Raw genomic sequence first — 15,818 nt, forward strand, 5'->3', positions numbered from 1 at the left:
GCCAGATGTTCCGTGCATCTGTGTGGAATGGTGGTCTTGCCAAGAGGGTCTGTGTTGAGGGGTGTATTTTTTTTGTGAGCTTTTGATTTCAAGCTTTTGCAATCAAAACCATTTTTGCAAGCTTTGTGACATTAGATTTGGAGACTTTTTTTTAATGACACAAAGATGTTCACCAAAAAAGAGACATTACTCATACGATACACACGTAAGTACACACTAAAAGCATGTATAAGTTTCCAACAGTCCTAATTTTGAGCTTGCACATCTGGCAAGATATAAATCGCAAAGCTTACATCTATAAGTAGAGGGGATTAAAAAAAAGATCAAAGGGTGGGGAGAAGTAATTCCGTAGCTCACACATAAGGAGATGACTCCTTTGATGCATAGCTCTAGACGATTTTCTTTAAGATGTAGGTTCTCTACACCATAGGGTTTATCTTGCGGGTTTGCCCCAAGACAAATGCAAGGTCCATGGGAGTAAGTATAGGTTAACGAATGACCATGCTCTCTTTTGGTTGAATCCCAAGTATGTGCACATACACATAATACATGCGCTTACATCCTAAAAATGGCTTTATGCATAGATTCTCTCTTTTGAAAATCGGGGCAGGTGCAACTAGGTTCTACCTTTTTGTGTACATCATAACAACTCTGTGTCAAGACTCAAAAAACCATGTGTTGTTCAGTTTCCACTTTCTCTTCCAAGAACATTGCAACCATACATGCAACTGAGTCCAATCTCTTTTGTGCTTCTTTGGCAATACCATGCCTCCACTTGCACTTCTTGCTACTTGATCCTCCCTCTGTAAGAGTAGAAAACATAATTGTTGATGTTTTGTAGTGATGTTGCAAAATTTGCAAATTACAAACCACTTTGCACTAGGCTGTCACTCTCTTCCTTAGATAGATTGGTCCCAATATCCATTGGCCAAAATGTAGGAACAATAGGTGAGAATTTAACTTGCCTTTGTTCTCTTTGTGTATGGCTTGCATTATGATTGTAGAACCATATCCACTGTGCAATCATCTCGTCTTTAAAGGTTCACTCAAATAAAAGACATGGCGCAACCAATCCCACATGACGGCTCTGTAATTTGTTACCCACAATTTTTCTTCCCTTCCATACCAAAACATTTCCTCAAGCAATTGGTTGGCATCCTTCGTAAAGCCCACTCTTCACGTGAAACTTTCACCTCTTGAATACACCTTGCTAAATTTGCTCCTTGATTCACTGGAATGCTTTCTTCTGCTTCATTGTCACTGGCATATATCTCTTCATTATCCTCTCTATCAAATTGTATACTTTGTGGTCTCCCTCTAATTTTGCGTTTCCTTGCTTCCATTACATATCCAAGTTTATGTGAATTTGTATTAGCTGCACTTGCTTTCTTGTTCCTTTGCACAGTCTCTTTGTCACCTTCCATCACAGGCTCTGTATACAAAGGACTACCAACAACCAAGCCTTTCAATGTACTTGCAATATAAATAGGATTTGGAGATTCTCTTTGTTTGGCATTGGCCATCATTGCTTATATGGAAGGGTATTTCCTATGCATTTGCCTATGGTGTATCCCAATCTTTTTGTGCATTGAATATATGCATTCAAAACATCGCCAACAAGTGCATCATAAAGTGGGATTTTTTGTTTTCCACTTTCACTTGCCAGGCAACTTGCATGGATTCTCTCTGACAAGTTTATGCTTGGAATTAGAGCATTCTCCCAAGGACTCTTGTTGGTGTATAATACAATATAGAAAATAACATATATACGTGAATCCCTATTTTCTTTTATGCCATAAAAATCAAAGAGAAGATTGATATACCATTGGTTCAAATCTTCCTGAATGGAAAATTTGTTGCTCGTACCCATTAAACCATCACTCTAAAGCCTTTATATTATCTCATGTCACATTTTGCACCCACCAATCTCGTATTGTGGAAGTTAACAAAAGGAGGCCTCTTTAGTTTTCTTTGCCAAGCGCCATGCTTCACACATTTCAATGTGATGCATTTGTCTCTCTATAGTAGTGAAATATTTTTTAGTATGTTTGTGTAGACTCTTTTCCCAATGGAAAAGGCATAAGTGCTCCCTCCCTTCCATTATGTTATGCATTCCTTCATTGTATACAGCCCATATTGCCAACCAATTAGCTCGAGCTTTGTCAGACATGAATCCGACAAATTCCGGTGGTTCATGGCCGCATCTCTCCATCATTGTATTTAAATTTCTCCAAAACAAGATTTGTGACTCTTCATCTTCCTCTTTACATTCACACATTGCAATCACCTACAATGCTCTCATGTTGTATACAAAGTACAAATAAGGATAAGAAAGGTGACTCATATCAAAATATGTTATTTAATATGTATTCATGCGCTCACTTACTCGGGGTCATAAACCGAGCATGACATAGTTGCCCATCCTTCAATCCGGTGAGTGTAATCAAAGTGCACACATGCACTTATCAAATCTCTTGTCCCTCCTCGGCTCATTCGATTGACAAGTTCAACTCTTGAAGCAGGTCCTTTGGTGGACATTTTAAACATGTAACATTTGTCCTTGGGTCCACCCTGACCAAGAAAACGATTTCCATGAAAGAATGGAAAAACAAAGTGCTTCTGTAGCAATAGTATATAATGACCTGACTCTGTTTAGATTTCTCATTTGACACAATTCCTTTGAATCCCCTATTCTAAACAAGTGGCATCATTTCTTCAAGAAAATGGTTAAGCTCAACATCAATGGCTTCCAAATCATCTTCTTTAGTCAAAGATTGGAATAACATTTGTCAACAAACAACTAACATCTTTACTTTTCTAGGAACCCCCTTATTAATTTTTAGAATTGTGCTAACAAGACCGCACACCCTTTCAAGGGCTGCCCTCTTAGTACTTGACTGAACATTATGGCCATGCTTCCCAAGATGGATCACCAAACACATTATTGTGGCTTCTTTTGGCATCACATAATAGATCATGCATCTGCAAACATTTGAACAAGTGACAATTTTCTCACGATAATGGCAACTTATTATTAGGATAGCCCATGTTGATTTGTCTGTCCAAGTGACCATGAAAGAATTTTCTCACAATAGTGGAAAGTTATTTTAGATTTACCTTTGCTAGGAGGATAGCCCATGCTGGTTTGTCTCTCCAAGTGTCCAAGTATCTTCTTTCACTCATGTAAAAAGGACATGTTACCCTACAACATTAAAGACTTCCAAGACAATAGCTCAAGCACACTGCAATCTATGACCATGTTGGTTGATGCTGGTCGAGACCACAAATGACCGTCATACTTCTGCTTCATCCTGAGCATCCTTTTACTATCATGTGTTGGAGGAAGCTCAAGACAAAAATTGCCATTATAAATAGTTGGGAGCTCATCTACCCTTTTGGGAGATCCACAAATCTCGAGTAGTTTGGACAACCTGTCGTATTTAGCGCCGTCTTTCATCCATGCAATGATGAATATATCCTTTGAACACTCTTGCTTGGTTTGGTCACCCACCCCCTGTGTGTCTTGGCAAGGTATTGGTGCCTTGGTTGTTTGGACCGTCTCCAAAACAACTGCATCTGCATCTTCATCCATATCAATGTTAAAATGTAATAGAGTTGAACTTTTGTTACATGGAGTAGTATAGACAGAATCATCATTCATTGTTTTTAAGCTATCAGACACATAAACATAGTCATCTGAACGTAGAGTGCGGTAAGCAGAGGAACAAGTACGATCAAGGAGGTAATGTTTTTGGTCTTTGTGATCCCATCTTGGCAACACATTGACCTTGGACACAAAGCTCCCTATCTGAACCATTGCTTATAACCCTTCAAATTTGACAAAAGGAGGTAACAAGCTTTGAAGAAAATATTTACTAAGGAGAAGCTCTCCATTCCTTAATGAAACACTATATTCCACCGAAGCACCATTTATTGTCCATGAAACCATGGATGAAGTTGTTATTTTTGAAACAAATATGGAGGAGGAAAGCTTGAAAGAGAGAAAGAGACAAAATGAGATGACAGAGAGTGTGTATAAGACATAATGGAAGTGCAAAAGAATATAGCTCCAAGGTACAGTCGTAATCATTACGGTGTAATCAAATAAAAATCCCTTCAAATCTTCTAGCTAAAACACATTGCTCTCACAGTCTCTCAAAATATGTGTATTTGCCAAAAAAAAATATTATAAACGTGTATTTTACTATAGTATTTGTAACATATACTATGTATGTTATATATTATACGTTCCAAATGCACTATACTATAGATATAACTATACATAACAATGTATTATACTATATTATTTGTAAGAAATACTGTGTAAATAATTACATAAACATACATGTAAATATATTCACACACCTTTTATTATATACTATGTATATAGCTATACATATTATATAATAAATCACATAAATATAGCATATAATTATATAAATATATGTTATATTTATGTGATTTAATATATACTATGTATAGCTCTATAGTATATATTAAAAGGTGTTCCTAATGGCTTCAAAAAAATTAAAATTTGCTCCAAATTCAAAAATTCCACTCAAAAACAAGAAAAACAATGCGTTAATCTATAGCACGTAATGACAGGCAATGACAAAGCACATAGATCTGCAACAATTCTACCTAAGAAAGATGAATACATAGAGAGAGAGAGAGAGAGAGAGAGAGAGAGAGAGAGAGAGAGAGAGAGACCCTAAGGAGAACTTAAAAGAAAACGCTAAAGGAAAAATGAAAGAGCAGAGAAACACCTATTTATATGGACACAAAAAGTCTTTTGACTTTCCATCTTCATTTGTTTTTTGACTTCTCACCTTCATTCTCTTTTACTTTCCACCTACATCTGTCTTTTCATTTCCTAAACTCACCCTTCACTTATGTACTTAATCTGTTTTGAAAGAATTTTTATTTTTTTGAGATTGGGGAGACCTAATAGTTATTATACTTTAACTATTTATATATAACAATATATATTTATATTTTCACTACTCCACACACACACACACATATATATATAGTTTATATAATAAAATAATATATAATATGTTATGCTATAGTAAATTATACATTACATTATGTTTAGAACAACTATATTATAATGTTATATAACTAATATATTGTTTAAAGTATATATATTTATATGATTATTATAGAGTTACTATTATTTATATTCTTATTATATGGTTACATATTATATATATTAATTATAGTATAGGTAGTTTATATAGTGTATATAGTTTATATATACGATATATATGGGCATCATTTTTCGTCGCCACCAACGAAATCGTAAGAAGGGGGGGGGGGGGGGGGGGGGGGGGGGGGGGGGGGGGGGGCATCATCTCGTGCACAGATGATACAGGGAAACCCCCCCCCCCTTTTCTTTTTTCAGATTTGTGGACAAAAAATGGAAGCGCCACCATGCTTAATTTTAGCACAAATGCAACAAATGTCAAATTGTTGACTAACATCAGTGTCATTCTCTTCTTATAGTAAATTGAATAGATAGTGCTAGTACTCATAGAATACAACTTATGACAAGAGTAGTAGAGGTAAACACAGTGTATCACAACAACCACAACACGTTTGTATGTGATCCCCAGCATGTCAGGCTTGGTATGCACCCATGGAAAAAAAAAAGGGCATCGTTTGCGTGTGTGCGAACGATGGCAGGCTCCATCCTCCTCCCCCCCCCCCCCCCCCCTTTTTCTAGAGGCATGAACGTTGATTGCTCAGCTCTTTAAATAAAATCAAGGAAGCTTGCATCTAATTGATGGCACTATTTTTAGCAAGAATTAGCTTTGTGCTATTTTTAGTAGGTCACAATCTTGATGACATGTGGCATTAGAGAAGCTTCGTAAGCCGAGAAGCAAGAGAAGATCGTGGAGTTGTCCGGGAACTCAAAAGTCTTGAAATTGCACAAGTGGTGAATGGAATCCTCAGCAACAATGTGTGTGTGTGTGTGTGTGTGTGTGTGTGTGTGTGTGTGTGTGTGTGTGTGTGTGTGTGTGTGTGTGTGTGTGTGTGTGTGTGTGTGTGTGTGTGTGTGTGTGTGTGTGTGGGTCGGATAGCAACTACGACGGTAGCAACGATAGCAGAGGCATACGACTAGACTAGCATGCGTATTCGGGGGGGGGGGAGAGAGAGAGAGAGAGAGAGAGAGAGAGAGAGGGAGAGAGATGGCAAGTCGTGAAGAAAAACAATACTAGCAAGTCCCAAAGCTTTCATCGCAAAGGCAAAGGGATGTGAATGATTGTCTCTCTCTCACACACACACAAACACACACAACACACACACACACACACATTGAGCGCAAGATATGCCCAACAAGGCTATGACGAAGAAGCTATGGGATGCTTTCAATGGATGCAAACCAAGGGCGTCTCTCCAAATGCAATCACAAAAGTTTTCGAGGAGGTTCGTCTCCACGATGTAGTCTCTTGACACACACTGATTGCAACATATGCCCAGCAAGGGTATGGCCTAAAAGCTATGGGCCACTTCCAATTAAATCAAAGTGAGGGGTGGCATTAGGCAAGATGTTGATATAGGCACATGATATAGTTAGTTAGGGAATGTTGAAAAGAAACCTATTGCTTGGAAATGATTTGGACGAGTTACATGCCAAATGTGGTGTACATCAGAAAGCCCAAAAAGTGCTTGAGGAGATTCGTCTCTAGGATGCCGTCTATTGACAAATACTGATTGCAAGATATGCCCAACAAGGGTAAGCCCAATAAAATTTCAATGATATAGGCTTGTTACTCCAATGCCCTTACCTCTGGCTATTAATCTTGTGCATATATACACCATTGACGAGGGAATGCGTATCCATGATGAGATTTTTAGGTGGGGATTGCCTACTTTGTGTTATGATTGACACTGGAGGGTGAGTTCCACGGTTGGATCTCATGTTGAAGCATCAGAATGTGCTAGGTAACTACTCTCATGGACACATATGTATATTGAATGTTGTGCCCTCTGATAGGCACCATGTCACCTGCTATGGTCTAATTTGAGGATAGCGCAGGCAAACACACTCTTTGCCATTCCTGTAAATTAGTCAACTAATGCTTGTGTGTATTGGAGTTGGGATATTCACATGGAAGGCAAAGCTAGTGGTGAGCTGCAACTTGCCCTAACTTCCTATATCGTCCTTTCTTGGAGTGCTCTGATTGCATGGTAACTCAGCTAGGTCTGGGGTGTTCCAGAAAGTGCTTAGTAAGTATCATACTATGTAGTAATGCTCTTGTCAATATGTATGTCAAGTGTGGTGCTCTTTGTCAAGGAAAAGTGTCGTAGAGAAGCTCCCTTCTCCTAGAATTCTCCTGTAATGCTTTGAAAACAAAGCGTACTCACATTGGGCAAGGGTAACAAGCTCTTAAGTATTTTGAACAAATGCGCCATGAGGACATTCTTTGTAATTGAGATGGTCTATGTTTGTATCCTTAGACCCTATAATGGGATTGGGCCCATTGAATGGAGAAGCGCATCCATGATGAGACTTCTAGGCAAGGTTATCTTGATGCTCTTTGACATCAAGGGTAGGTATCCTAGAGAAGCTTCCTTCTTATAGGGTTGTCCCTTATGATGCTTAAATAACAAAGTGTACTTCGATTGGGCAAGGCCAACAGGATCTTGAATATTTTGAACAGATGTACCATGAGAACATCCTTGTAATTGATCCTTGACATCACACCCAAAAAGGCAGTGCGTGCAAATCAAGAGGAGAACCCGTCTCAAAAAGAATGGTGACCAGTCAATTATGAAGTGAAGAAGCCAAGGAGGAGGGAATCTCTTAATTGAGAGCTTGCCATGGGTAGAAAAGGGATTATGGGCTTTGTTTTACCTTTTAATAAGGTTCTTTAGAAATAGCTACATGGTGGTGATGTACAAGAAGTTAGAAATGTTTTCTTCTTCTCTTCTAAAGTGGAGTATGTGAGAGAGAGGAACGAAAAGAGTAGGATGTTGAAGTTTTCTGAGAGGCATTTAAAGTAAGAGTGTGCTCTGAGCTATGGAGAGGCAATTGTGAGTGAGTGTTTGTGCATGTCCCTTGGGTTTCATGAACATCTAAAGGCTCAAATTGACCTGCAATATGTGGAAATAAAAAAACAAGATGTATTTGCGTATTTATGTACATGGTGGACACATGACTTGGAAATGGCATTATGGTGGTCGTGTGACTTGATTATGTGATTGGAGGTTTGGTATGTGGTATGATATGCATATCATATTGCTACTTGGGAGTTTGGTTTTGGGCTTTCTTGAGTTATTAGCTAAGTTACTTTGAGACTATGGTAGGTGGTAGATATATGTTGTTTGGTATTCTTCAAAATATGATGTTCAATCAAAATTAATTAGAAATGGTGCTTTTTAAAGTTACATTTTAGGCTAATAACAGATGTGCATGAGCATACATTCCCCATAGCAAAGACATGCATACATGTTACATTTGATTGTTTGGTGATTGAAGAAATGCACAATCTAATGTAGACTTTTCTCATGTTACACTAATAGTTAAGGATATTTATTTTTAGTGTAATACAAACATTAAAAACTCAAAAATAATGTTTCAATAGCAAAAATTCAAAAATAATGTTTCAATAGCAAAAGCTCGAAAATGGAAGTTCACAAATATAAAATCCCTTGTGTCGAGAGGTGTACATACAAAATTTTGTTGGTGTAGGTGTAATTTTGAAGGCATTTTCGAGAGGACAAGGATGCTACGAATGCCCTGAGCTATAGAGAGGCCTTGTATTGTGTGCTGGGTGTTTTCCCCATTTCCCTTCTCCAACGTTAGTGTATGGTTTTATAAAAAAAAGTGGTTTACCCACTTGACCATGCATAATGACCCCAATCCAGTTTTATTCATGATGGAAAAGTAGCTTAATCCATGCTTACAATAAGCTAACCTTTGCTTTGTATCTCTAGGTGATAGACACTAGTCTACTAAGGTTTTAGGGAGGGTTTTTTTTAGCCGACTTCTAGATGAGTAAATCCATTTATTGCTCATGTGTGTGTATGAGTTTGTATGTCTCTCTCTCTCACAATATATATATATATATATATATATATATTGTGTGTGTGTGTGTGTGTGTGTGTGTGTGTGTGTGTGAGAGAGAGAGAGAGAGAGAGAGAGAGAGAGAGAGAGAGAGCATAAAGGCCACAAAGTACAAGTGGGAGAGGGGGGGGAGGACATCAACTAGAATAGTAAAACACTTCATAACTTGCCATGTTGATGAACTATATGAGGTGGGCAATCCAAGATTATGGACTGCGAACAAAGGGGGGGTTCAAACTGCCAGAGCATCATGCGCTCGATCTAGGTGGCAAGCCTCCATTCATTAAAAAAAAAACACACAATAGCATGGATGACCTCCCCCCCTCGAAACAAAAGGAAGTACAAGCACTTTTCAGTGATGGGCGTGAAATGGCATTTGGTCTTTGGCCCCAACTGCACCAACATATAATCTAGCTACGAACTCCCATCTGGTTTGTCGATTCTCGAGCTGCAAGTTTGTAACTAATTTGTAACACCAATAGTGTCAATGAATAGCTACCAGAAAAGCTTTGTCCGACATCGTGATGGTGAGCAATTCGAATAAGTGTTTAGGAAAATCATATTCCCAAACAAACAAAAATATCCTTCAACCTTTTCCAAAGAAGAAAATTTAGAAAATTAATCATTGTTTTTCATAATTTAGATTATTTTTGGTTTTGGTTGATCACCAACAGGTTTTTTGCCCTTTCAGTGCAAGAAGACACATTTTTCCGAAAGGTTCTTTTTTGACAGCATTCACGACACTATTTCTCTGCAGTGACGAGGGTCGGTGATCTGCAAAAAATGAAGGGAAAACGAGAGCTGATTCCGAAGCGCTTCGTTGGAGCATCAGAGCTTGAGAGACGAAGGAAGAAGACGATGCAGATCGAAGATAAACCTTATGTTCGTTACAAGCATCGACGTACTCTGAGAGGGCACCAGCACGCCATCTCTAGCGTGAAGTTCTCACCTGACGGAAAGCTACTCGGAAGCTCCTCTTTAGATAAGACCGTGAGGATATGGAGCTCTTCAGGAGGGATCTGTCGAACGACACTTGAAGGCCACACGGCAGGAGTCTCCGATTTTGCATGGTCTTCTTACTCTTCGTACATATGCTCTGCCTCAGATGACAAAACTCTGCGCATTTGGGATGTACAGACAGGAAAGAAGGTGGTGACTTTGAAAGGGCACACAAATTTTGTGTTTTCTGTGGACTTCAACCAAGCGTCGAATCTCGTTGTCTCTGGTGCTTGCGATGAGACCGTGCGTATTTGGGATGTGAAGACGGGGAAATGTTTGACGGTACTACGTGGGCATTCCGAGCCCGTAACAGCAACTAGCTTCAACAGTGAAGGGTCTCTTATTGTCTCCAGTGGTTATGATGGGCGTTGCAGAATATGGGATAGGACCAATGGACACTGCCTCAGCAATTTGCTTAATGACAAAAACCTTCCAGTCTCGTTTGCGACATTCTCGCCCAATGGGAAGTTCATCCTGGCTGCTACTCTTGATGACACACTTGTAAGCTCTTTCTTGATGGTTGGCACTTCAGCTCTTTATGCAGATCATTCTTGTGTCTTGAAGGCTATTGTTAAAACTTTGCATTTATGGAAGAACAGCTGGCTTAATTTCAGGGAAGTTTAGCCTAAATTTGGTCATGCGGGTTGTTTCAAAATCGTGCAGGCTTGAGCAGCGACGGCAAGAACTCGACACTGCAGAAGATGGCAATCACTACAGCCATTTAGAGGCATGGAATGTGAGCTTGGAGGGTCTATGTCAAAAATGTTCCTTCCATGACTCTAGACATTGGTGCACTTTCGAAGGAGACTGATATTGAGAGAGAGAGAGAGAGAGAGAGAGAGAGAGAGAGAGAGAGATTTCATGACCTGTGGAACCAAAAGAAACATATCAGTGGGGACAATACTTTGTTAAATTTGGGCTTTGCGTTGTACCTGTCTTGGAAGAGGCTTGGCGAAAAGATTAGCAATGCTATCCTTAGGTGGATAATACTTTTGTTATGACCATCCTCAATATAAACGCACATAATCCAGAACAAAGCGGTAATGAACATTGATATGCTTATTCTGTCTCCATGGGATTGTTGGAGATGATTGCAAAGCAAGTTAGTCCAAAATTTGTTGTAGCCAAAGAACAATGCATACGTCTTAATTGTAACCATATAGACCCCTAGACGCTTAAGGTGTTAGGGAGCTCCAATCTAGCCAATTTATGCAAGCCTTGTAGTGAAGCATCACTTATAAGTCACAAGTTTGGGTTTGCTCCAACAATCGTCCCCTTAAGCCAAACTTGGGATGCTTTTGGCCTCTTTTTTACAACTAAAGTTTTAGGTTTACTCTTAGGTTTTTTGGTATGCTCATCAACTGTGGGTTTCTAGGTTTACTCTAGGACCAAGGGTTTTAGGTGTACCCATAACCTAGTGCTACCACAAAGAGTCTCCCCTCAACACATAGGATAGAGGTCAACGTAGCAACTAAGAATTTGTAGCAACTACATTTGGAGTTTTTTAATTTACTCCCAACCATGGCTCTAATAATAGTTGAAGGCTTAGGGGGCAACAACTTTTAGGGAGGTCATCTATTTTAGCACTACTCTTGCACATATGCGGATCCTCGATCTAGCCAATTCATGCAAGCCTTGTCCCAAGTTTGAGCTTATCCCCACAATATCACACTAGGAAAATTTTCAACTAATAAATATGTGAAAAACTCAATAAAAGCAAAACGGCATGTAGAAGGCCTACAAGTCGAGATAAGAATAGAGACTGATCCTGAATGCCACCATTTGGAGATGACACTAGATGGGTAGCTACAAAAATGCAAGTACGTTCTATGCAAAGTGAGTGCTTACAATGCATTCTCAATGCATTGAAGATGTTGGAGAGTTAGGCTTTAATGGTTAATATTGTAGACAACCTAAATAGGCAAAGAATAAGTATCTTTTGGGAGGGCTAAAAGATGATGCTGAAATGCGAGAAGTGGGGTGCGTCTTTTGGGAGGGTTGAGTGAGATTGGTTGGCTTAATGGCACCCTTCCTTGGCTATGATCCCTAGGGATTCACTAAGGATCATCGTATGGTAAACACGAGTTGAAGGGAGGGAGTTTCATTTTAGAAAGCATGGCTCCACACAAATGGGTAAATACGGGAAAATTTGGTGTACATGAGTGACATCCAAAATATTCAGTAGTCCCTAGGTCTATTTGCATAGCGTGCTACAACTTATGTGCCTTTTTTCAAGTTGGTGAAGTGGGGGCACAACTCATTGTTATATACTCCCTAAGTGCCTAAAGTTTAGCATATAGGTCATTTGATATTTAAGTTCTCTTTTAAAAAGGTGCTTGCAAATGCAAATTATTTGCGGCACGGTAGTGCGCATCTTATGTGACACTTATTAAATCGGCATGAGACCTCTTGCACCCCCTATCAACACACCCAACCAAATGAGGAAAGCCAAAGATGGTGGCTCTTGTCCCCAAAGCCCCATTTATATTGCATTACATGAACAACACTATAAAGCATTATCTAGCAGTCATGAAGTTATGCCATTGCTAGAGTTTCCTTTCTTCTAGTATCTTTGCACATTGGTTTCCTTCATATAGGTTAGTAGCTCAAAGATCATGTGATTAAGCTCCTGTTTAGATCTTAATCTGTTGCTTACCATCTTGCTTACGTGTGTTTTCATTATTCTAATATTTGATTTATTTTCTTGTTAGCGGTTGTGGAATCATAGCACGAGAGAATGCATGAAGGTCTATCAAGGGCATAAAAACAAGAAGTATTTTATACATTCAACCTTCTCTCATACGAACGGGAGGTATGTTGTCAGTGGTTCGGAAGATCGTCGTGTTTATATATGGGACCTTCAATCAACAAAGATAGTGCAAAAGCTTAAGGGTCACAAAGATGTAGCTCTATCAGTTTCATGCCATCCGAGTGAAAACAAGATAGCATCTGGTGCTTTGGAAAAGGATAAGACGGTTAGGATTTGGGCTCAAAAGCACAAGCATTGATAGAGCCAAATAATAATTTGAATGCCAACAAGGAGTCTCAATGGTTATTGAGCAAAGAAGAAGGTTGGAATCTTGTTTATTGAGCAAAGAAGGAGGTTGCTATAATTAAAATTGCCAATGTGTTGGTGAAGTGTACGTGGATGGGTGCTTACTAACATTTTAGACTAATTTTTAGGCTATTGCCAGCACTAGCAAGAAAACCTAGGTCTTAGTGTCATCCCACCTACAAACTTAAAATTTACCTTTAAATTTGAGATTGGAGGTGAGGAAATATACAAATTCAGAGAAATTTAGTGTAAAAACCTTCAAATATGCAAAATAAAAAGGAAAAGTTCACCATAGGTAAGTTGAAAATTGTCCTTAAGCTTTAAGATGTGAGTGATCTATTATAACACATGATTCTTGGCACAATCAACTTGCATTCGAGAATATCTTCTCATGGTGCCCTCCGCTTTGAGGTTCATCTCTCTCTCTCTCTCTCTCTCTCTCTCTCTCTCACACACACACACACACACACACACACAAAGGCCAAAAAAAGCAAGGAGGTGGGGGGTGGGGGGGGTGGGCGGGGTGGGTGGGGTGGTTGGTTGGTTGCTTGGTTATTTACAAGAAATCCTCTGTATCATGTGTTTTCAAAAGGTTTAAAAGAAATATATGCTCTAAGCTAATAAACAATCCCTTTTTCTTAAGAAACGGTTTTTTCTTCAAAATGAAATAAAAAACTCATGTTTGTAAACGTAATTATGTTGATTTTTCTCAATAAATAACTTCTATATTGAACTCACATGTTATATTAACATACCTATGGGTGATCCCCCCAAGACAGTGTGGGTCTTACTATCATCCCACCTAGGTCTCCTATCTTTCCCCCTATCAACATGGATTTATTAAAGGAAGATAATTCTATGACAGCATACTGACCACCATGGTTGGAATGGAATATGCGAGGTTCTCAAAACAAGAATCTATATTGATTCAACTAAACATGGATAAGGCTTATGACAGTATAACATGGTCCTTTGTGCAAAAAACGTTGAGCCACTTGGGGTTTGAACCACGAATTTTTCCAATAGTTCTCACCCTTGGCAAAGGCAGCTCGTCCGAGCTTCTCTTCAACTCAAGATTGGTCGGCTCATTTGATATCAAGAATTCCATTCATCAAGGCTTCCCCTTGGTTGTTGCATGCACCCATCCTCTTATTTCTTTGTTGGAGCAAGCGGTAGCAAGGGGACAAATCCAAGGATTTTAAATCCAAAAAGAAGCTACTCATTAAGATGTTTGTTGATAATTCTTTACTATGTTTGCAAGCTATACCAACCAATGTCAGGAGCTGGTGCAGATTTTTGCAATAGCATCTAGTTCCCAATGTAGTATTGAGAAGTCGAGATTAATCTCTCTCTCTCTCTCTCTGAAGAGAAGAATTTTGACTATGATGGGTGGACTGGAAAGATTGTTAACAGGGGCAATATTTTCAGTAATTTGGGAGTTCCTTGAGGGGGGGGGGGGGACGAACTTCAAACAAGCTTTTGATTGGTTCCAGGATAGGCTTAAGCACAAGATGAAAAGATGGGAATTTATCCTACTTCTGTTTCATTGCCGAGCAAGACTCATGAACACCTTCCTGATACAATACATTTCCTTTGCCTCTCCTTTCCTCCAACTATCTCAGAGGAATTGGAAGGCATTCCTCAAGCCCATCAAAGAGTTCCTTTGGAGAAACATAGTAACTGGAAGTAGGTTGTGGCAATGGGGTAAATGGGAAGCCATGGCCAAGCCAAAGAATTAGGGAATTTTGGGAATCCTAGACCCTTCCATTTATAGTGAGGACCTTTTGTACGAAATTGTTTTGGACTTTGGCTGAATCTGACAAGAGTTGGGCCTGTATGGCTAGGGAAATGGTGATGAATGCAAATCTGAGATCTAAAGGGGCAAGTGGTCGAATCTGGATTTGAAAAATAGACTTTTGCCCCCCAAAGGAGTGCAATTATATACGGGGAGCTTCACTCGTAAATTCATAGGCAAATGTTGCAAAGCCGCCCCCACACTCATCTGGGATGAAGCGACTAGATATTGGAATCTAGCTCAAATGAGCATTTTTTTTTATAAAAAACCTTTAAATTTGAGATTGGAGGTGAGGAATCTACAAATTCAGAGAAATTTAGTGTAAAAATTTTCAAACATATCCAAATTACCTCCAAGATTTTCTATGTGCAAAAGGAAAAAAAAGAGTTGCGTTACAACAATATGTTTATGTTTACTTTGATGATTTTTGCATATTGTTCCTTCTTCTTCCTTTTTTTTTTTGCGAAACTCACATTATAACACATGTTCTTTTGAGTGATCTATTATAACACATGATTCTTGGCACAATCAACTTTCATTCAAAAATATACTTTCATGATGCCCTCCACTTTGAGTTTCATCCACCTCTCTCTCTCTCTCTCTCTCTCTCAAAAAGGCAAATTATCACGTGTTTTCAAAAAGTAATAAAAATATATATATACTTACATGCTCTAAGGTAATAAAACAATCTCTTTTTCTTAAGAAACGGTTTTTTTCTTCAAAATGAAATAAAAATCTCATTTTTTGTAAATGTAATTATGTTAAATTTGCTTAATTAAATAACTTCTTTACAAAAAAATGATGAGTAGAGCTTGCATTAATCACAACATGATGCACAGAGCCTTGGCATATCCTTTGCACAGGGTCAACAAGAAAAAGAATAGAATGAGGGA

The 15,818-nt window shown here is 38.8% G+C and overlaps 1 protein-coding gene across 1 annotated transcript; it reads left to right on the top strand.

Annotated features, from left to right (window-relative positions):
• Positions 1-9,849: 9,849 nt before the first annotated feature.
• Positions 9,850-13,083, top strand: LOC147428345 (uncharacterized). The gene is made up of 2 exons (XM_086497349.1): positions 9,850-10,576; positions 12,787-13,083. The coding sequence occupies exons 1-2, from the start codon at positions 9,860-9,862 to the stop codon at positions 13,081-13,083; spliced, it is 1,014 nt and encodes a 337-aa protein (XP_086353475.1). The 5' UTR covers positions 9,850-9,859.
• Positions 13,084-15,818: the final 2,735 nt, after the last annotated feature.

Source organism: Adiantum capillus-veneris, chromosome 23 (genome assembly GCF_014529385.1).
Source record: "Adiantum capillus-veneris isolate H3 chromosome 23, ASM1452938v2, whole genome shotgun sequence".
In the NCBI taxonomy this organism is placed as follows: Eukaryota; Viridiplantae; Streptophyta; class Polypodiopsida; order Polypodiales; family Pteridaceae; genus Adiantum; species Adiantum capillus-veneris.

What these genes read in the sequence shown, in the direction of transcription:
- LOC147428345 (XM_086497349.1), top strand. Translation starts at nt 9,860, where the DNA reads ATGAAGGGAAAACGAGAGCTGATTCCGAAGCGCTTCGTTGGAGCATCA. An exon ending in CTACTCTTGATGACACACTT is followed by an intron (nt 10,577 to 12,786) that starts GTAAGCTCTTTC and finishes TTTTCTTGTTAG; the next exon opens with CGGTTGTGGAATCATAGCAC.